The 23,007-nt window shown below is 43.0% G+C and overlaps 1 protein-coding gene across 1 annotated transcript in view; it reads right to left on the reverse strand.

Moving 5' to 3' along the window:
- DENND5B (DENN domain containing 5B) overlaps positions 1-23,007 on the reverse strand; it is a 110,554-nt gene that overhangs the window by 13,389 nt on the left and 74,158 nt on the right. Inside the window, exons 7-14 of the mRNA XM_084306619.1 lie at positions 21,983-22,133; positions 12,495-12,588; positions 9,281-9,412; positions 8,323-8,475; positions 7,796-7,874; positions 6,499-6,580; positions 1,482-1,610; positions 33-154 (exon numbers count right to left, since the gene is read on the reverse strand). Coding sequence (XP_084162745.1) covers positions 33-154; positions 1,482-1,610; positions 6,499-6,580; positions 7,796-7,874; positions 8,323-8,475; positions 9,281-9,412; positions 12,495-12,588; positions 21,983-22,133 — 942 coding nt within the window. The remainder of the gene's footprint in view (positions 1-32; positions 155-1,481; positions 1,611-6,498; positions 6,581-7,795; positions 7,875-8,322; positions 8,476-9,280; positions 9,413-12,494; positions 12,589-21,982; positions 22,134-23,007) is intronic.

The raw sequence follows: 23,007 nt of genomic DNA on the forward strand, positions 1-23,007 counted from the left end.
TCAGAGGGAAAAAAAATGATTCTCCAACTCACCGATTGTGGTGAAGACGCTTGTGAAGCAAAAGTAATCCACAGCATTCAGTGAGAGAAGGTGGTATAGAAACTGCTCCCGTTCTTCCTCACAGCGCAGGAAAGCATAACGCTTGTAAAGTTTCCTAGTAGAAACAAACACATTGCTGTCTTGTCGAAAAAGCACCAAGTTAAGCGATCTTCACGGGATGTGTGAAAAGTGAGATTCCCCAGCTGATACAAGCTGTTAGAAAACCATCGAGGGCATTTACTCCTGGTGCTACACGTATTTTAGAGACCTCTCTGAGCTCCATGGTGCCATAGCAAGGCTACTGAGCTCATTTCATTAAAGGATCAGTTTTCGTTTTGCTGCAAAGCACAGATGTAAACTAGAGCCACTCATAACAGCAGATCTGTGCCAACACACAGCAACCCCATTTAAGTCTGCTCAGGCTTTCCCACCATTATCTTCCATGGGATGTATCTTCCCACCATTGAATAGCCTTGCCTAATGAAGGCTAATCAATGATCCATAATCCAGCAGAGAAAACTAAACAGGAGGCATCAGACTATTTAACCAAGCAGCAACAGCAACTTCGCTGCCACTCTGAGTTCTCCAAACCCAGTGTACATCACCAGTTGCCCAGAGCAGTGCAAAGGCACACCAGGAATTAACCTGGCACCACTCAGAGAAAGCATGCTGCTTGTGGCACTGCCTGCAGGCAGCAGTCTCCCAGTAAACTGCTAACACAGACAGAGGTAAATGAAACTTCAGGGAAAGGCAGGTCTGCCACCATATCTTTGGCTGATCACCCAAGAGGCTACTGTCTCCTCTTTCTTCTCATTAGCATATTTGGGTATTTATTAGTTTCCAGCATAATCATGCGCATAGCTCATCACAGAGCCAGTTCTGCCAAAAACTCCATGCAATAGCTTGGATGTTTTCTCTTTGTAAGTTTTTTTTTTTTTCTCCTAAACATCTCTTTGAGAGAACAGTCAGGAAACATCTACAGAGGCCGATCCCTAAGTGCCTGTGCTTGCAAAAGGAGGCAGCGCTGGGGGGAGCTGCTAAGTGGCTGGGAGGGCTGGCCTCCAGCCCAGCTCAGCTGCAGTCAGGACGTGCGCCTGCATTCAGCTGAAGTCAATGTTAACACAGGACCACTGTAAAAAAAAAACAACACTGCTGCTTCATTTGCACAAGTTATAAGGATTGTGGGGCTGTGAAGTGGCTTGGATCAATGCACTGACCCAAAACCTAATGTTTCCTTCCTGAAAATTAGTTTTCCAGGCGGATGAGCGACTCCTGCCCTGCTGGGTGGGCAGTAGCTCCTCCACCAGCCCTTCAGTCCCTTCTGGCTGGAAGCCACTGAACCCAGACGAGGCACCTGGCTGTGCCCTGAGCCTGCAGAGCCCCTTTGGCACACCAATGAGGCAGATGTGAAAGTGAAGCTTTGAGAACAAGAGCCAACTTACTTGGCAAGTGGCTGGTTGGAAAGCAGCTGCTTCAGGTGCTGAGACAAAAGCTTCTTCTCCAGAGAAAGCCTTATCCAGGCTCGGGCTCGCCCCACATCTGTCTTTATCTCACTCATGTTCTGAACATGCCTGAAATGGATGGGAAAAAATAATAATAAAAATAAGTGAATCATAAAAATCCTACAAGCTTCAAATAGCAGCATCCAGTGTGAGGCAGCAGCTGGACTGGAAACTGTCTCTTGATATTAGATGCTGCAGGGTAAACAGAGCCAAATCCCATCCGCTCCCCTGCATGTGACAAGTGCAACAGAAGTTCATGTGATTACTTACACGTAAGCACAAAAACCTGTCTGAAAACCAAGAGAAAGAGCCTCCAACATGGCCCTACAGAGCCCCACACCCTCCAGCATGGCACAGAGACCTCTGTCAACCCCAGGCTGGCCTGGGGACAGGGGCAGCCCCTCCTGGGCACAGCAGGTTGTGTTGCAAGCACTCTACAGAGCACATCAGCTGCTCTGCATCCCAACACTTGCTTAGCCAAGGTGAGCAGGGGTAGACCTGCACATCCCCACACTGCCCGGGGTAGATGTCCCTACAGACATTGCTTATGATGTAGGAAGAAAACCAAACCAAACCAGCCACCTATGAGACCCATTTATACTACAGTAGCTCCCTAAAGCTGCTGACACAAACAGGTATGGCTGGGAGGGCAGCGGACAGTACACGTCTTAAGAGTCTCTCCAAACCACAGTCTAGTCTGAAGACAGCACTAACAAACCCATTAATGGCAGCAGCAATAGGAAATCTGAGAAAAAAAAAAATAAAAGAGGATTATTAGAGAAAACAGTGACAGGCAGAATCACATTTTCAGGGATGTAAGAGGTCCTCATGTAAGTGGTAATCTGAATGCCATGAGCAAAGTCTGTAGGAAAGCAAAACTGTAATATTGGGGCTTTTTTTCTGTGGTTTTGCCTTTTTTTAAAAAACAAAACAAAAACAAAACCAAAACAAAACAAAAACTTCCTATATTTCAGTTTGGAGAGTGCCAGAAGCTCCAGTTTGAGAGCACCAGGAGCTTTAGAAGAGGAAGAGAACTGCCATGGCAGATTGAAGCCACTTCCCCAAACCCCCCACTTAGTTAAATAAAACGCAAGAAAAATGACTAACAGTTCCCAGCAGGGGAAAGAAAGGGCTGCAATTTCTTAATTTTCACGCAGCTTGCATATTAAGTGCACAGGCAATTCAGCCCTCCAAACCTTTGTGGCAGGCTCCATGTAGCATCGGCTGAGTTTGAGCTGATCTTTGTTGCCATCATCTTTTACAGCCCCCTGCGCATCGCTGCGTGTTAGGGAATGTGGCAATATTTACTCCAAAGAAAATCCAGCAAAGTCATGCTGTGACTGATGCTTTCTGTGTTGACTAGTATGGTCTCACTGTCTCGTGTTTTTCCCCATCTGCTATACCCAAACACGTGCTTTGCGTTATATTTAGACCCTGCATTATTTGAGAAAAACACTCTCTTGTTTATAGAGCTTCAAGCGTAATAGGACTAGGGCCTTAGGAGCAAATTTGCAAAGCACAACCTAGTGCTGTCCAGAAATACTTGTTTGCTCTGAACAAGTGAGGAGGATGCCAGACATAGCTCATCAGCCCTCGGCACTGCTCTCTGCTAGGCTAACCTGCCCCACACCTCAAAACACAGACGGACCTTTACAATCCAAGCAGAGGTGTCTGCATCACGAAAAACCTAGTTTAGTGCAAATTCCTTTAAAAAACAGATTTATTATTATTCTTATTTTCCAATAAAAGAAGCTTCCTCCCGTTTCCTAACGTGACACATGGATGGATGTGTCAGAGGCCTGCTCTTTGATGGACAGGTGAGGAGCACGAACTCTCAGTGCCCTGTAAAACAAAAGCAGAAGGGTACAATATGCTCACATACAAGTCCTTGCCCTTTGTAAGCAAGCTCACGAGTCTCCCTCTTTTAGCAGAGATGCCTACCAGCTGAATCACCACAGAGACCCTCGCTCCTGGCACTGGCAAGCCCTTTGTGAAACATCCCCCTTCTTGGCTCTGAGCATGGCAGCCAGCACTAGACCTTGCAGCGCAGACAGCTGGGCACGTGGTCAGGAGTCCTTGAGAAGCAGGACGTGCACTTCACTCAACTACACAGTGCTGAGATGCTCTCTTCAGACATTTCTTGCCTTTTGGGATGGGAAGATCAAAGCACTGAACATCTCTCTCCCTCTCCACTCTCCCTGACTTGGCTTAAATTACACCTAATACGAAACACTAAGTAGAATATGTTATTTTACTGTGAGTGGATTCACACACAGATGGACTCAACTGTATTCCATGCATGCTCTATCCCCCTTTATTACCTGTTTCTGCTTGAGACCAGATTGGCATAAATCACGCATTTGGGACAGATCAGGATCTGCAACCATGCAGCTTGGCAGAAGCATTAAGAAGATTCAGTGATCCATCTTGGTGTCAGCAGAAGCAGCGTGTGGCAGAACAGAACATTCAGGAACGCAGATTTATTTCGTTCTCACTGGTGACAGTCAGAACAGCTCTATTTTTATCAGTGACCTCAGTGTAAGCCCTGTGTGCTCACCGCTGCACAGCAAACTCTTTTTTGTCAGAGTCCTGAACGGCAATTTCAGTGCAATTCCCCGGGTTGGGACTTGCTTTCTAATCCCATTAGCAATAAAGAAAAATCTACTTTCCCTGCTGGATGTGAGCCTGGGGTACGGCGAGACATTGCCTCTGCAAATAGCTGTGCTGCCAGGAGAGGTTACAGCTGCTCAGCATCACCACGCCACCGAGGACAGTGCGAATGCTCCCGATCCCCATGCAGCCAGAAGAGAGCTGTATTTAGCTGGTACCGTTCAGGACTTTGATAACCCAGCCTGTTCCGACTGCAGCAGGTTACGAAGCACTTCTGTGGGTGCAGCACCCAGGGCTCGCACCCCAGGCTGGACCCTGCTTGTGGGAGGGGTGGCACGGCCAGACCCAAAAGCTGGTCACAAGGAAGGGCTTGCCTGAAGGGAAGGACTCAAAACCAGAGCCCAGCTGGACCAAAGATGTTGGGTCCATGCAAGAAGCAAAATAAACGTCTTGAGCATTTTCTGTACCACATCTAAGATGCATGGTTTTGTGAGGGAGGCAGAGGACACACAGCATTACCTACAGCACAGGCTTATCACAGATCCAAGAGCGTGACTGTGATTCAGCCCTGCTGTTTAAGTTGTTTACACAACCTTGCATGAGCCATCAAAAACAAGCTGTGCTTAAGGCAACGTTTAATCCTCTCACCATTCATTCAGTTAGCACCACAACCCCGGCAATTTAACAATTACCCATCCTTCCAGCTTCAGCATAAATGTGTGTGTGTGCAAACAAATATTAGCCAGCATTCCTTCCAAGCAGGAGAAAGGATGCCACGAGAATATGCATGACAAATTCAACTCACCATCTGCCTGGTGTTTTGTGTGACCAGACATGTTTGTGTACAACCATGAATACCCAAGATACCACAAAAAGTAGTATTCTGCCTCTGTACTTTGAAAAGCAGTGGAAGCAATCCAGTGACTCAAGCAGCAGAGCTCAGGTTCGTGCTGGACTTCCATTAGGGAGCTTAGCAAGTGCATGGAAGATGAAATGCACGCACTGGTGAGCACTACTGGGAATCTCCCAGTGTGCAAGTTTCCGCTCCAGCTCCTCCTTCACCCTTTCCTGCCACTGACCTGCTACAAGCCATCAGCCCCACAGGACATGGTTAAGTAAATAGCTGCCATGTCCCATGAGAAGGATGCTAAAATGGCAGACACATGTTCAAAAAGCCCCTCTGACATTATACTCCTAATTACACTGCATGCATTCTTCCTCCTGTTCCCTTGTAATGGTGCATCGTTTCAGCCCTACATGGCACGTTGTATTCTTCAAACACAGAGTGCAAGATCCTTAAACCAGATAATGTAAAACAAGATAGTTGCACCCCGCAGGTGGGAAGAACAGTCATTCTCTTTCAGAAAAAACTGACTAATCTATGTGATCCCACATCAGAACAAAACGATCGGTAATAACACACACGGTAAAATCACATCACTGTAATCATAGATAGCTCACAAAAACATTGATTAATCTTAATTATGCCTTCTTTTTACATGGAAGAAGGATGTGGCATTACAAGAAACAATGCTCACATTCCCTCCCACTTTAAATTGCTTGCAGCTCTTTACAGAGGAGCGTTATTGCATTATTTCTGCCCTCTTTTCTATGGCACTTCTACCCCACTGAAGTGCTTGGTTGTAGCAAGTGAAGTGTCAAAGCAGTAACGTGACCTGGCTTGATCATGGAGATGCCCTCAGGAACAACTGTCTGGTGCTGTCACATCAGCTTCCACCCCTTCTTATTCTGTAATCCTTCAGGTTCCCCAAAAATGCTTCATGAAACGCTCTCCAAAGCCAGGTCTCCTACAGAGCACCTGCCCTTACTTCATGTTCCAGCTTAGACTCGCCTAAATACTAGGCTCATGTACATTTCTACATTTGTACATTTATTACTACTGGTCATAAAACGCTAATTGAAAAAGGGAACATTGCTCAGACACTGCAAGCAGATTTTTATGTCCCTTTGTTTCACGTATCAACCATATTTACTTGGTCAATAACTTAAAGCAAACAAAAAGAAACAAACTCAATGTACCAAGGGATTCAATATTCAACATATCTCTCGTTTGTAGAAACTGGCTCTACTGCTAGAAGAGACCCCCTGGAGAAGAAAAAAACAAAACCCAAGTAGAACTTGGTGCATTTTTCATTGTCTTTTACCTAAAATAAGTAAACATGCAAAAAGTTTTGTAACAGAAAAAGGTAATGGTCTCGATTTCAATGCAGGCTGAGGAGAAGCTTTAATTCTACTTAACCTTTGTAAACCCAAAGCTAGTGAGGATCTTTACATTATGCTACCCAATTAAAACCACAATGAATGCTTTAGGAATCAAATTATATACCTCATATCTTGTATCAGGGAAACCCTCAAAGTAGGCAAAGTAATTCCTGTATCAGACTTCCGTCTTTCTGGTCCAACAGCAACTACAGTGGAGAAAATACATGAAGTTAATACAAAATTATAGTAGTGGTCTGCAATGTGTTTGTTTTACGTAATGCTGAAAACAATCTTAAGTCACTGGTAACTGCAACATCTCTGTTCATTAGCATTATCACTATCCTGGAAATGTGGAAGCAGACAAAAGAAAAAATACTTATTACATTACCTATTTCTTAACTCAGCAATTAACTTGGGGATTTAAAAAACTTTCTTTTTCATATGTGAAATAAATTAATATAAATCTATACAGTGGTGAGTTGAGTTTTATTAGTAGTACGTTATATGGGAAACTCACAACTGAGAAGGATGTGATAAAATTAAGCTACAGTAGCACATAAGATGCAAAGAATGCCATGCATTTCTGTACTCCTCTGATCAAACTGCTTTGTGGTGACACATTTTGTTCTCAGGAATTTGTGCCTGCCAGCCAGATTGCTTAGCACATTACTCAGTGAAGTTTACTAAAAACTCTTTTGATGAGTGGGACTAGTTCATCCATCGATGCATCCTTGAGGACCAATCATGAAGTTGCCCTCTGCAGAACGTGAAGATTTCCAGAGTCCTTGAAAGATGACCCACAGAGACCTTCACTAAAGCCACCATGGCACAGGGAGATCTCAAGGTCATCAGAAAACCAACCTCTCTTACAACACAGAAGTAATTTAGTGATTGTAAAAGGCCAAACCAAAGCATAACCTGGGTGCCTAGACTGATGGATGGAGATTCATTACACAACGTCTGAACTGTACTGTCCAGCAGTATAAAGATTTATTGAACGTAGAGATATTCACATTGTGATTTGGGAGACAGATTATGATCAGTGGAAGAAAAATGTCAGCTGTCTTAGCCATGGCTCCAAGCCTTCAGCTGCTTCACAAATAGTCTCCTACAGAAGCACAGCTTCTCACACCTTAGTCAGTGATGACTAGAAGGGAATGAAGGTAGCGAACAGACATTGAGTGATTTCCAGACAGGGATAGTAAGCAGCCTCATTTCTCTCCAATAACGTCAAGCTATTTTGTCCAGACATCAAGGCAGCTTCATAATGATTATGAAAGGCCTCAGAATGTAGACATGATATTAGCAAGCAAATACTCTGAAATTCCTACATGGATTTCACATGGCTGCACTGTTCCTCACAGGCCTGAGTTCACCTGCTGTGATGGACCCCCCCAGGGAGTGAACTGCTGAGTACTCACCTGGGGACTCTGCACTATGCTCTTGCTTCTCTTCTCTCTCCTGGTACTGAAGTAAATGGGACCACAAAGCAGATTTCCCCTGAAAAATTGAATATGAAGTAGCTTTAAATAAATCAGCCAATGGAAAAGATGCAGCAAAATAATGGGATGGCACTTCAGTGGGACAGAATTTCAGTAGTGAGTATGATTTCACTTCTCTTGGGCCACAAGACCTCAGAAAAGGACAGCATGCTCCCAGTGATCTAGCAGTGGGACCACTTGCTTTCTTTGTTCTCTCCCTGGTTTTGCTTCTGAAGGTTGAAAGAGGAGAATCCAAACACCAGTTTGACAACATCACTGCAATTTCCAGAGCTGCCTTGCAAAAAAAGAAACCCTCACAAGATATGAACCAGTGAATCTGAGCCCAAAGATACCTCCCCTGCTTTATGTTGGAATGATGCTACTGAGCAGCAGCTTGGAAGGTATGGGGGCATTCAGCATTTGACAGAGCACTGTACATACAAAGTCCCAAGTTTCCAGTTACCAACCTGCTTGACCTGCAGACCATGACTCCAGATTCTTTCCAGCAGATCACAGAGACTAGCAATCAACGTATTTTCCTCCAGACCTGTTATGTTGGCTTCTCCATGTCCCAACTCGACTGCTTCGTGGCCCATCTTCTCTACCAACATACGTTTAGTCTAATAATAATAATAAAAAAAAAAAAGTAGAAAAAAAATCCAAAAGGTTTCTAAAAAAGGTTATCTCAAAAAGGACAGAATTTATAGATGAATTTACTAAGACATGGTTGGGGATGATAATCTAGAGACCATTGCTAGTAGCTTGGCCTGAGAAACATTAAAATATGCAAATTTGTATTATTAAACCACACTGTCCTGTTTCTACACCCTTCTTCTATTGTCCTGTTCCTACACTGCTGATTTATTATTGACTGGTATCAGACAGAATACAGAGCTAGATAGATTTTTGTTACAAAATTATCATTATATAAAGAAACTATTCTTCAATGAAAATAAAAGCTTCTTAGCTTTTTATTTATTTATTTATTTTATGTTATTATTTTTATTTATAGAAACTGCTATACTTCATTAGCTCTGCATAAACAGCACGCCCAAGTTGCACATGCTAAACGCTTCCTTTTCTGACTGAGGGTCTCGATCCCGTTATGTTTAGGTTACCTTTAAATCTGAACAACTAAAGGAAATCCTCCTTAAAATATCTGAGATCATCCTGATTCTCCTTCCTGCCCTTTTTACTCTTCCCGCCAACTTTGACTGCATAAACAGAAGAGTGATAATACACTTTCTTCTTTTCTTAGCAGTTGAAAAATATAACACAGAGGGATATCCATCCTGTAAATAGCCCAGTACACCACCAGACCAACATTGTTCCTGCTGTGAAGGACTTTCAGGATACAAGATGCAGATGCTATTTATGTTCAGCATAAGCAATAGGAGGGATGCAGAGGGATGAGGGAGGACTTACCTTCATGCGACATTCCTTCAGCAATCCTTCCACAAATTTACTGTTGGTCTGTGCAATCACAGCTGGAGAGAGGTCTGAGAGTTTGGGCTGCCTTAAATTTTTTCCTAGACTCCTTGCCTCCTGCATATATTTCTAAAAATAAACAGAATAATTTTAGAATAATTGCAAGTCAGAGGGGTTCTCCTCATCCTAATCCTAGGCAAGCAGATGCTGGTGAAACGGAATGAGCTATTGTTAAGCTAGTAACAACAACATGATTTGTCTGATGCTTAAGTGTCAGGCTGAAGAAGTGGAATGCTCCCTTATGACAACACAAAAAGCCAGATATTTTCCTGTGTGGTACCAGAGCAGTCAACACTATCTAGTAAACTGTGCTGTTAGCCACTAGCACGAAGTTAGCCACACCAAGTGCATAAAAGCGTGAAACCTTCATTCAGCAACAAAGTCAAAATACCAAGGAAAGTTTCTTTCCATTGTTATTTGACTTTCACTAATAAGTAAAAAGCCGTTTGTCTAGTTTATTGACCAAACCATTCATGAATGGAAAAAAAAAAAAAAATCTTTGAAAAGAAATTGCAAGAAGCAGAAATACATCTGGTGAAGGAGAAAGATTTCACCCATTACTTTGCGTCTGAATAGTTCATGTGGGAAAAAAACAGACTTGATTTTATTCTCAATTAACTTCTTAATTACAAGTGAAGCTCATTTCACTTAGGATCATTCTTGTTTGTCCTGTAGGGGTGCTAATTGAGAAGAATGTACAACTGGCATGCTTTTTAAAAAGAGATCCAAGCTATGAGAAAAGACTTTTAAACCTCCTCGCTTCACTGTGGGTTGGGTTTTGTTTGCTTGTTTGTTTTTAAGCAAAAAACTCAAGCCCATCAAGAAGTGTCACCTGCCCTAACACCTGTGTGAGGGCTACATGCTCAGCAAAGCTAAGAAGTTGGCCACATTTGGGTGTGCAAATGGGAAGCCAATCAAAAAGTTGCCCAAACAATATTCATGAAGTTTGTGTTAATAACAGTTAAATAATAGGACATGGCCAAATAAAACAGTCTTGAGACAGCGTGCTCAGAGCCTGATGTTGGAATGCTACATTTTTGTGCAAGACCTGTGAATTTCTAAATGTATGTTTTTATGTTTTAATGCTGCCTCTCTGGGGGAGATGGATGGAACATGACAATGACTGCTCGTCCCCCAAGAGGACCAGACCATGCTCCTCCAGCGACTTGGCACTGCTGCTGGCTGGGCCTTGGGGGTGCTGAGCAGCACACAGTGACAGGGCACCCTACAACCACTTCGCATTAGTCCAATGGGTCAGACAAGAAAGTATGGTTCTGCCACAGAAAGCCGTGTTCATCTAGTCAGTAAGTACTCAGCTAGGTAATTACAGTTTCACTGGTGCTGTAAGAACTTAGAAATAGTCGAAAAACTACTGCATATGGGAATAAAAATCACAGCTGATGAAAGCACATTGTTCAGCAAGCAATAGCAAAAGTGACTTCCATCTAATTTGGTGCGAAAATTAGCAGTGAGAACAGTGAAAAAGTAATACAGACAATTTGTAAATAGGAAATCTAATACTTCTTTTTGAAGGCAAAAGTATAAATAAAATGTGGTTATAGCCTGAAGAGTGCAAAAAAAAAAAAGATAATCTTATTTTATTGATTGCATGTCTTGCTATTAATTTACTTTTTTGAACTTTTAGTGTTCAAGAGGAGAATGAGTGTGGGATGATAGGACCAACTGAATGCTCTCTGCCTGTATGTCAGTGTCCACACACCACCACCCTCCTCTATGCTGGGATGCAAAGATCCAGCAGTCAAAGCAATGCTTTTTTGGATTTGACACCCTAAGCTGAATTGCCAGCCAACCAACATGGGAAAAAGGAAGCAAAACAAAATTCTTGTCTTTCAGTCTCACAACTGTCATGTTTGCCAGGGAGCTGGCATGGAAGCCAGGAGCTGGTTTCCAGCTACTTTTCTGATTATAACCACACTTCCAAGCACTACGGGGACGTGCTCGTACTCTACGAGAAAGGGAGAGGTTTGGGAGGCAGTGAAGACAGTGGTTCCTTACACTAAGACCTCAAAAGCAGCTTTCAACAAGAAAAACTAAAACATACCAGGCAGCATTCAGAGAAGGATTTTTTAGGAGGCCGTGCAGGAGGGGGTGGCCCCTGGTCCCACTCCCAGAAGGCCATTGAGTTCTGGCGAAGCAAAAGCTCCTCCGAGGGCTAAGAGGAGGCAGATGCCCCGATGGCAGAACAGCCAGAAAGAGAAACAAAGCAAGAGAAGCATGCATATGATCCACAGCCAAAAAGAAGAAAGTAAATACATGACAAAGTATTGAAACGGCTCTGCTGAGATAAACGCGCAAGGCACAGTTTAAAATATACTTGCAAAGTCATCCTAGCAGAAACAACAACAAACATTCACAAGAGCTGTTTTGCTGTGTTTCCACGAAACACCATTGGAAGCTGAGGTTCAGGAGTCCACTGATTCCTCTGAGCTTTTTAATTGCAAGTGTCAACACTGGTCAATGTTATCCAGCAAGACGTACTGCAAAACAGCACGAATGTTTTAGTTTTGCTAGTGACATACAAAAGAAGCACATGGAGATCGATGGAAAAATATGGCAGAAAATACTTAATGAAAGAAACTGAAAAGATGGGAAAGAAATGCATGCACGTGACTGACATTTACAAGATGTGTGGGAGTTCTCAAGCTTCAGGCACAAAAAGACCTCGATGTCTTAACCTTTCAAACGGGCTTACTCATGTCAGTAACCATGTAAGGCAAAAAAAAATCCTTTTTAAAAAAGAAAAAGTCCTGCCTCATTTGCCTCTACAGAGCTGACATTTATTCAAGGAACTGGCTTTTCCAGAGACCTTCACGCTGGGCAGAGCTCCACCACTGCACCCAGGCAGGAACCAGGGCTCTGCTCTCCACGTGCCATTACAAGACAGGGGGCTGTCAGCAAATAAGCTGTTTCCCTGATGACAAAGGGACTGTCTTATTCCAAAATAACAGAATTATTTTCATTGTGTGTGTTAAGGCATGTACAAACATCTGTGAAGGGCAGAGTTTAAATGGCTGGAGAACCTACATAAACCTTAGGGTAGCAAGAGGACTGCCCGAAGCAGCAATGTGGTATTTTTTCCAAGCCTCACCTCGGGGACAGACAGGTCGCACTGCCCACAGATGCCACCTACCTCCCTCAGATCATTGTCCAGCCCAATGTGCTCTGAGTGCTGCCGGAGGCGGTCTTTCCTCCGCTGCGTGGTGGCACTGCGACTGGCCCAACGGCTGCAAAGTCGGAGGGAGAGAGAAAACACACATGAGTGAAAAAGGTTGGAAGGGAGAGCCTGTATGCAGAGCTGGAGGACACCCAACAGACCTGCAGGGCAGGTGACCGGCCACCAGGCACCCAAGGGACCTGGTGGAGACCTGCCTGCTGCCTGCCTGAGTGAGGAGTCACAGCACTGGTGCCACCACGAGGGACATCGCTATGTGTAGGCACGCAGCAATGCCCCTGCTTGACAATTTCCTGACATTTGATAGAAATGGTGGCTGTATAAGCAAACAAACAAACAAAGGGTATGTTTTGAGTAACAACTTCTAAAAAATTTCCTCTTTTGTGAGGTTTCTGAAATAATTCCTGCAGTGGAAGTACCACAGGGAACGTCGCCACCGTGACAGAACTACTGTGATACTGGGAGCACCTATGTCCAAAGGATATTGACAGTACTGACATTCCTGGGATTAATCGTGTTGCTGTCTTCACCATGTTTTTTTTTATTATTATTTTTTCCCCATCGTATTTCTAAATAGCAAAAATTCTAAATAATTCTGAATTCTAAATAACAAATATTCTATTTTTACTACATCTTAGTTGATGTCCAACTCAATATTTTTCTCATCTGAAGCTGCTGCCCAAAAGCAGGAGCAAGGTAGCCAGGTTTGAAAGTGAGCAACCCCCCGACTCCCAAATGTCCCAGCTTCTTTGTGCCAAATACTGTAACAGAACATGAGATAACTCGGTGCCAGCGAATTCAGAATCTCAAGTGATTGCAGGGTTTCTAATAATAACATAGCATTCTGTCAAATCCCTGAAAACAAAAATGTTCAACTGGTGCAGGGAATAAATAAGTTAATACATTATTTATAGCAGAAAGCTAAAATAACTGTGCAGAAAACAATCTATCAAGCATTAAAAAGAAGTATCTAAACGCACATGAAGGCTACATCTTCAGAATGATATAAATTACTGTGGTTGTGCGTATTAAAATAAAAAAATCAAACACAGTGAAAATAATAATAAAAAAGCCTGTAAGTCCTTCAGTGTCTTCATGAAGTCCCCTCTGCCTCTCGCTTGCACACAGAAGTTAAAGAGCAAAATGCAGCAGGGTGTGCTCAGGGTGAGCCTCTCCATACCGACAGGTATCTGCAGGAACAGAAGTCATCAGACCCACACCCATCCATTTCCACGTGTGTCCCAAACAGGAGCATATACAAACAGGATCTGGGATCTGAGCTACTTGGGCAAGGATTTTGGGCTGGCAGCGTGTAGGTGGGTGCAAGTCTCGAGGAGGAGCCTGCATGGAGCTGGACTTGGGTCGTGAAATGGCTGACGAGACACTGGGGAGGTGCAGGAGGCCCATGAGCAGTGCAGGGATGTGACCCTGGTTGTCTGAGCCCTCCAGTTTCCAGAAAGCAAGACATGTACTTAACTGTCTCCACCAATTTCTCTAGTGAGGCAATCAAAGACGAAATTTTGGCTGTCTGGGTCCAAAAGGTTAAAAAAAAGTCATGGGAACTGAAGTTTTTATGGTCAGAACTGACGTCTCTTCCCACCTTCCAAATAACATCAAGAAAACAAGTGCGAAGTAAGAAACAAACACCTGGGTCTGCACCTAATTATGGTTCAGCACTTCACCATCCGATATGACACAAAGTTTATTTATAAAAACCCGTAGCCTCAAGCCTGTTGTAAGTAAATGAAACAGCCCAATAGGTGTCTGAGCAGGAAGCATTTGTACCTTCTCAGAGGGACGCATTACTGACATAAGTGTCTCTGCACCTCCTCAGAAACCTTAAAAATATACAACCTGTGACTTTAATAAATCATCACATTCCTTGCAAAAGCAACACCCAACGCCTCATCAGATGACTGAGAGGGGAAGAAAACGGCATTTTGATAATCTCAGAAGGTTGAAATAGAGTAAAAACCCAACCCCTTGAAATAGAGGATAGCAGAATTGGAATTGACTTTAGGAATTGACTTTTGGCTCTAGAGACCCCCCATTTATTCCAAGTTAATACCAAGCTTACTTTTCACACAACAGAATGCCAGTAATACACCTAAATTTAAGTTATAAATCATACATTGTCTTTATCATATTTTTCTGCTGTAATTCATATTATATATTCTAAATTCGAGACAAAGGTCTGATCCCTTTCCACTTGCATTTGTGCAGTTACTGGAAGGTTTAAGAATGACTACAGGCGTCCTTTGAGAGAACACATCCCACTGAAGGTGAAAGTGGAACAAAACCCACAGAATAATTACAGGTAATACACCGTCATTAGAGCATTCTCACTCAATTCCAGCCAACTGGGAGGCAGCACAGACCATTCTCCAGATTATTAATCAGAACTATTTGAACACTTTCAGCATACAACCGTAAAGATCATTAGCCACTTCTGAAGGAAGAAATTGCTGTTCATTAGCTGGAGCAATTACACGTGCAGCAAGCCACGCGGCCCCTCTTCCCCAGCCGCCAGGCTAGGGAGGAGAAGCTACCGAGTGCTGGGTGAGGTCTGTGCATTCGGATGCTGCTCTGAATCTCTCTGGGAGATTTGGTGAAGATCTAACAGCAGATAGACAGCATTAAGCAGTTAAATCTTTTAAAGCCTTTTCCTTACTGGGCTGCATAGGATAATGCTTAAATATCACTATAACCATTCCCTCAGCCCCTCATCAGCAGAGATCACATTTTCAATTATTCCTCCTTGCCCTTCAGCCACTCCAAATGATTCTGAAAGGGGGTAAAGGCCCTCCCCACCTCCTCCGGGGTTGCTGAAATCCCGTTTGGGTGTCTGGAGCTGGTCTCCTGGCCCTGCCACAGGCCGGCTGCCTCATTCACACCTTGGCTGCCGCTGCTGACCAAGAGAGGAAGGCTGTGCTTACACAGGCAAATGTGTGCTTGTTTTGAGCCCTGACCCTTGGGCTTTTCCACTGAACCTCCTGGTCACCCTGAGTGCCCCCATCCCTGTGGAGTGGCTGCCAGAGAAGATGAAGCCCACCTGGCTGGCCCAGCCTAGATGTTGCCCAACTATGCCCTGACCCCAAGAAATCACCCTCTCCCCTTTTTTTTTTTTTAATAAATTTTGTTCTTATTTCACCTGCAGAGCCCTAAGCACAGACTACTGGCTTGTTTCATGTACTCCCCACAGCAGAGGCGTTGCTCCAAGCACCAGGTCTCTGGGGGTAAAGCAGCCGCAGCTCAGGTGCTGTGGTGCAGAGCGCCCAGGGACACGCTGCCTATGTGGAGCAGCACAAAAAAACTCTTTTTGGTAGTCTGTCCTCATCTTCTGATGCCCGTGCCCAAAGACAAATGCTCTTCCCCCTCAGGGACTGCGAAAAAGCAGTGATATTTCAGAGCAGGGACCAGGGAAGACCGTGTGCTGCTCAATATAGAGAAAATAAACAAAAGGCTCTTCACTGGAAGTGTCTTCAACATCAAGACTGTAAGGTCAACAACAAAATCAGTATCGTTTGATACCACATTAGATGCAGCAAGCACAGGAGTTAGTTTGCAGGGGGTGGAGGAACTATCAAGGTGGCACTTCTAAAACACAACACTTAACCTGTGATGCTTGATTTCTGTAATAAAAATGGAAATACAGTCAACATCAAAACTGAACTGTCAGAAACCAGTCTAGCAGAACAGCAGCCTGGACGTGCTGTACTGCAACCATGTGTTCATCTCTCTCTCCCCCTGCCTCTCCTTCCTCCCCCTCATTTCAAAGCTCCATGAAGGCATGAAGAAATGAAGCCCACCCAAGCCAGACACAGGTGCAAAGGGCAGGATATACATTGCAGGAGGTGTAACACGCTGCCAGAGAACAAGAACGTGAGAGGCATCTGAAAGACAGCTTCAGTCACACACTGATTTAACTAATATAGCCATTGCCATGAAAATCACTACTGTAATTTAGAATCAATTCACGCTGATAACAAAGAGAGAGGTGGAAGGAAATGAATGCACTCGTCTACAGGACAGAAGCTAAATCTCCTCATAGAGACCATCTCCTGAGGCAGACTGCTATTTAGGTCTGCAAATCACGGCAATACAGCTTTTACACACATACCTCCACCACAGGAATTGTCTGACTATGTTTCTGTATTTGCAGCTCAGCACACAGATGTACCATGCCTCCAACAACCCTAAAAGCAGGCACGCAGTCTGCAGGCATTAAACACAAGCTGCACGTGTAATCTGCTCAGGCTAAGGAGCAGTTCATGTGGGACTACACAGAGATGGCAAGTCAAACCCATGTTGGACCAAACAAGTTAAAAGGAAGGTCATATTTCCCTGTGAACTTCAATTCTGCATAGTTATTATAAAATGATAAATTAACTGATATAAGTTAATTACCCTTTTACTGCCTTGCACTGATTGAGCCAAGGATCAGCACACAGAGGGCTCACCCATCCAGTTCCAAATTCCCATAACACGTAATTCCTAGTTCAGAAAATGCTGTAAAGCACTTGTTGTCGAAGTCAGTCACATTATATTCTCAAAAATGAATGCATTTGAACACAAAGAGTTAACATTTCCACTGCACCTATCAGTGGCTTGCTCCGTCAGGTTACCTACTGCAGAGTAACCACTTATTTCAGATTTTCATACTTAAAAGGTGAGCTTTCACTACACACGATGTTTAAATAACATCAGTGTTGTGTGTGGATGGCTCAGTGCTGACTCATGTCTTGTTCAGATGCACTGCAGAGATGTTACTCTCTACCACTTCAAAGTGCAATTATCTGGCTTGATTTAAGAAACAAAAAAACTTCAGTGAAGCCTGACAGCCTTAAAACAGTACCCAACATGTCAGGAGGTAGAAAGAGCACATGTAGTATGAAGTACCCATTAGAGGAGAGACAGATCATTTGTCACACAAAAAATAACTTAGTTAAAGCCAGAATGAACTCTACCATCATGTAGAGATTCAACAAAAGGATACCAGTTTGCATAATATAAATCATATTTTCTTTAAAAATGTTAAGACACATTAACTTTACTGAATAAACAAGCAGGAGTTCTATTTAAAAATTAGGAGAACCAACGGGCAGATAAAACCTGGGCAGGTCCCAGCAAGTAGGGCGTGGTAGAGGCCACAAGGCTGTGCCCATCACAAAGATGAACCAATCTCATACATTCCTAATACATAATTTTTACAAATAAATACTGACATAGTGGTGAGGTCAGCAAAATGCAGCACAGGGACAAAAACCTACAGAAAGCAAGCAAATATTTTTGAAATCTGCTTTACAGGTAAGAAAAACGCTTCACTTAGCTAAACCCTGAGTTTAAGAGGCCAACTACAGAGGGATCTGTGCTGGAAGACTTGCACTGTGTCCTCTTCTGAGGGTGACTGCAGGTAATGCAGCACACAGAGGACAGACAAAAGCACCAAGTTCACAGGATGCCAGAATATGAAAGGACTCAGAAGAGAGAAGTGGCCAGAAAAGGGGAAATGCACAGGTCAGGAAAGAAAGAAAGGGGGAAAGCAGGGCACAGATAAAGAATGCGGAAAAGAAAAAAAAAAAAAAAAAAAAAAACAGAGCTAAATGAAGAGGAAGGTTAAAAAAAAAAGAAAAGATAAGGTTAAAAAAAAATAATAATATAAGCCTTTCTGTAACTGTGTAACAAAGCAAAACCTTCCCTCAAAAGATAAAATAAAATAAAAAAATCAGTTGCTCTTTGTGGGCAGCACTACAAATTGCCAGAGTGCTAATATATTCCCATGCTTGATGTGCAATCAGTGTTTTCCTTTGCAATATTTAATCTCATTTATCAAGCTTCTTAGAACAAATTAAGTTACAAGGTAATCAATTAGATTGAAAACACAGCTTGCTTCATTGTTCTAATTCTGCACTGTAAGCATATTCACCGTCATTTAACAATTAGCTAATCACAAAGCATGAAGTGTTTATGTAGCTTGCCTTTTTGTCATTCAAATTCCTTTCCTGAATTGTTGCAAAACGTATCAGCCAGTGGAATCCCAGATAAAATTTTAAGAGCCTGGCAAAAAAAAAAAAAAAAAAAAAACATGGGAAAGAAGAGGAAAATATGTAGAAACCACGATGTGGTGCTGGTGTTTGAAAAAGGAAAGGACAACTCTGGAAACCAATGCTCTTTTCCAGGCTGGTAGACACACTGCCTAAGTGACTGCAGCCCGTTTCCTCCTGGGATAATTTCTAGGAGGACTTTTGCAGAAACCATTGTTTTAGGAGGTTACAGGACAGGACATTTTTGAACTCAGAGGAAGCTGCAGCTGCTGTCTGCAGATTCAAAAAGTTTTCCTTTGAAGTGGAGGATGTATCAAAGGGGGTGAGTGCAGACTGAGTATCCCAAGCAGGACATGGCTGCCTGATTTATTTTTTTAACCTTACTGAAAAGAAATGAAAAATTAAATTTGGAGTTACTGTCAGGGAGGTTTTTGCTTAGCTGAGCAAGTCAATATTCCCTGACCACCCCGGGGGAGAAGGTACAGATCAGCCCCGACAACACCAAGCAGGCACCTGCAGCCTGAATGAGCTGGCCAGAAGAGGAGCTCATGTAAAAGGGGCTGTCTTCCCAACTTACACTGAGCAAGCAGATGAGTGAAAGCAGCAAAAAGCGTAATGCTGGCTAGGGCCAGAGGAGCACAGGTCCACCCTCCCGTCCAGCCTCCTAAAGGACACCTTGGGGGCACAGGGAGGAGGCAGCAGAGTGACAGAAGTAGGGCAGAGCAGGCTGCCGAGCATGGCTGTGGGCTGACAGATGAAACATTATTAGGCTTCGCTTTATGACAGACCTCGGTGTTTTAACACTTATACATGGTAACGTGACCAGCGTTTGTTCCCAGCTGCGTTTAGGTGGAAGTGATCCAACGTGACCGTCAGCCCTTCCTCTGTCCCCAAGACCTGCTTGCTGTGGCTAGCAAGCAAGAGCCAGTCACCTCCTCTTCCAAACACAATTTCCGCCTGTCCAAGCAACGTGATTGTCTGGAATCACACAAAGGACCTAGGACTGAACAAACTGAAAATATTCATTCTTGACATTATATTCCTGACCTAGATATGATACTTACAATGGCCCAGTGACTGTGACAGAGGTACCTTCACCACTCTGTCTCATTGGAGGAAAGGAATAGCTAGCTAACATTATGAGCTCTGGTTATACGTTTGTTAGCTTATTTGTTCAGAAAGGGAAACAATAAAAATCTGATTGCTAGCCAGTGAGGACAGATTTCCATTAAAATAGCTTTGAAGTGGTCTATTTGCTACAGTCCAAAAACAACTGAGTGGAGCATGGAAATGATTTTTCTCTCCTGAAAATACACTTTCTTACAACATTCAGGATACAAAATTCACTATATAAAACTGAAGTCTGCAAAATTAAATCTGATCTACATATTAATTAATATCTTTTGCATTAGTTTCATCAACACATGAGCATATGTACACACACACACTACATCCAAAGTGCCTGAGAATGAAGATGAAATGTTCTCTTCCCACATGCCCATACTCAAAGGCTAGGGCCTGTGTGCAAATACAACATATCCCCAAGAAGCATATACTGGGAAATTCAAATTAATTTTGGAAGGCTACAGTTCAATCGATTTTGTGGTCAAAAGAATTATACTGTTCTTGCAGAGAGCATGAAAAGGCTATCTATTGTATCTGTGGGTGTAAATTCAGCAGAATCACATATCTTAAATGGGAGAGAAAGAGAGTCCTCTCAGCTGCTCGCATAAAATGCCAGGAATCAGAAAGATATAAACAGATGGTCTTGAGATTTTCCAATTACAAACCTTTTTGGCAATACACAACTGGAGGAATTCCAAACATTTGTCACTTTGACATCACTTCGCAGTAAGTAATGGGATTTTTGTATTTACAAATTCTGAAACATGCTGCAGTTTGAGGACCAGAACCAGCCACATCAAAAATTACCACTCCAGGAGTTAAAGTCACATTTAAATGGGCACAAATCTAACAGAAGTATCTTTGAAGGCACAAAGAAAACTGTTTTTAGTTTAATGCTTATTCATAGACTTGGTAAGATCCTGTGACAGAGCCTGAATGTGTAAGTAACTTGGAGCAGGCTGAGCCTGCTCACTCTGTTGCTGACACTATAAAACTGAAACTTGGTGTAAGGATAAAAGACAGACTGCTAAACACATCTCCCAGAAGTTGAAGAAATCCTCTGTTTCTCAAGGAAACATTACCTTTAAACTTCTGTTGTCTCTTGCAAGATGACTACAAAGAACTTTGAAATAAGCATTCCTCCTTTTATTTTTGTGGGTGTTAACTCAAAAACTAATTGCAATTCTTTAAACATTCAACGCTTATGGATATCTTATTTTAACAGTTGCAAGTCTTTTGCATAGTGGGTTATTAAAATAGGATTAGCTAGCACTGGGGGGCACAAAAGGTGTATAAATAGAATTGTGTGGGCACCTCACAGAGGAGCCTAGAGCAGCATGTGTGCATGCCATTTTCTGAAGGAAAAGCTAGCTTTCAAAATTTGGACTCTCACATTTATCTGTGCTCTACCTTGACCTATCACTGAAATTGAAAGTTAGGGTATGAGCTAATCATTTTGTAAGCCATCATCATTGATGCTCAAATCATTCCATTTTTTAAGGAAAGAGGGGAAATAATCTCTTTTCTGGGTTTTGGGGGAAGGAAAAATGTAACCTACAGCTCTTACTTCCCATTATATTGATATAGAAATCATGTTAATTACTTGCTACAGGATCTCATTTTACATTAGGCAAATTAACTACATAATGATATGCTCAATTCCACAGCTATAGGTACCCCTACCTTCACATCAAAGCACAGTACAGAGCCTAACTGGAATCAGAAGAGTTTCCAAAAAAGAACCACATACTCTCCAACCTCACTGAGTTGTTATTCCAGGTTACTCCAATCTGGAAACTGAAAAAGCTACAAAAATCTTTGGGGCACACAATAATAGCTAAAGGAAAGAGAGGAACAGAGAGGGCACTAATTCCTTTCTGCATGGTGATGTAGAGGCTTCAATACCAGAATTTATTTCAGAATCTGAATTTTGGCTTGGGTTTCCAAATTATCCTATTTAGTGCAAAACAGGAAACTAATTTTAAATTTATTATGACAATGATAAAACTAAAAATATGTATGCGGAAACATGGTACTCATCACTAGAATAGAAAATTCTGAGGAACCTTCACAAAATCAGAAATAACACTTTCTAGTGTAACCCAAACTATGGCTATACCTTCAGAATCAGCTGGTAGAAACCAGAAAAGGAAGGAGTTGCTTTGGTTTATTTACTCTGGCTAGAAACCATCCAAAACTGAGACTGCTGTCCATTGATGTGGATCTTTCATTAGAGAAACCTCCTTTCAATTCCAGAAAATTAAAAAATATGCTTACTTGTTGTTGGTAGGTCCTGTTGCTAAGACGTCTGATTGCAACTTTGGGAAAAATCCTTGTTCGTATTTCCCTTGACCAATCTTCATATCAAGTAAATGCGGGTGGATGGCTGTGTGATCAATCTTCATCAGCCGCTGCTCGATGGACTGGGCTGCAAGTTATACCCACACGTCAGCAACCCTGTCAGCGAGCTACGTGTGCTACAACAAGCAGTCATGCTCTGATCCCGAGTAAGTCTCTAAGAAGTTAAAAATGCACCTTACTCCCTGAAATTCAACACTTAAGGGAGAAAACACCTGTGCTGTTATTTTGTTATTTGGCATTATCTGGGCACAATAGTGTTGGGACAAACATGTTAGCTGTTAGGCAAGCTGGTACTTGAGGGGCAGGATGGGTTACAAGTTGATAAGGGCAGTGCAAGCTTCCCCTGCAGCTCGGTGTTTGACCTCAGTGCTCCTTCTGTTAAAACACCTGGGGCCTGCTGGGCCTGGAGCAGCTCCCTGTGAGGGCTGGGCACTTTGCTTTGCCCCAGAGACATTTCATTGGGCAGATGCAGCAGGGCGATATCCAAGTTTTGCAAATGTCTGCCACCTGTGTGATGCTCCTCCTGATGGTAGACATGCTAGTGCTGGCTGACAGGCCATCAAAAAGCACAGGTAGCCAGCACGGCCTTGAGGGCAACAAGCAGACATTTAGACATGGCAGAGGCTAGAACAAGAGTGGAGAGGGCTCTACTCTTGGAGTGGAGAGGGCTAAAATCCCTGGTGCCACTGATACCAGTGTAGTTTGGTCATGATGTGGTATGGAGATGTGAAGTTTGGTCATGATGTGGTACAGGGGTTTCACCTCAGCTCTCCAGAAGAACACAAATGAAACCTGTCAGCCTCTCACCACTGAGTCAGATGTGCTGTGAACCAGAGGGGAGAGGGGGCGGTGGGGCGAGAGCAGCATTGAATTAACAAATTCAGTATGCAACTTCAGTATTTTTCCCCCCTAAAAAAAAAATAAATCCCTTTGGAGGTTTT

Source organism: Netta rufina (assembly GCF_964035555.1).
Source record: "Netta rufina genome assembly, chromosome: 1".
Lineage (NCBI taxonomy): Eukaryota > Metazoa > Chordata > Aves > Anseriformes > Anatidae > Netta > Netta rufina.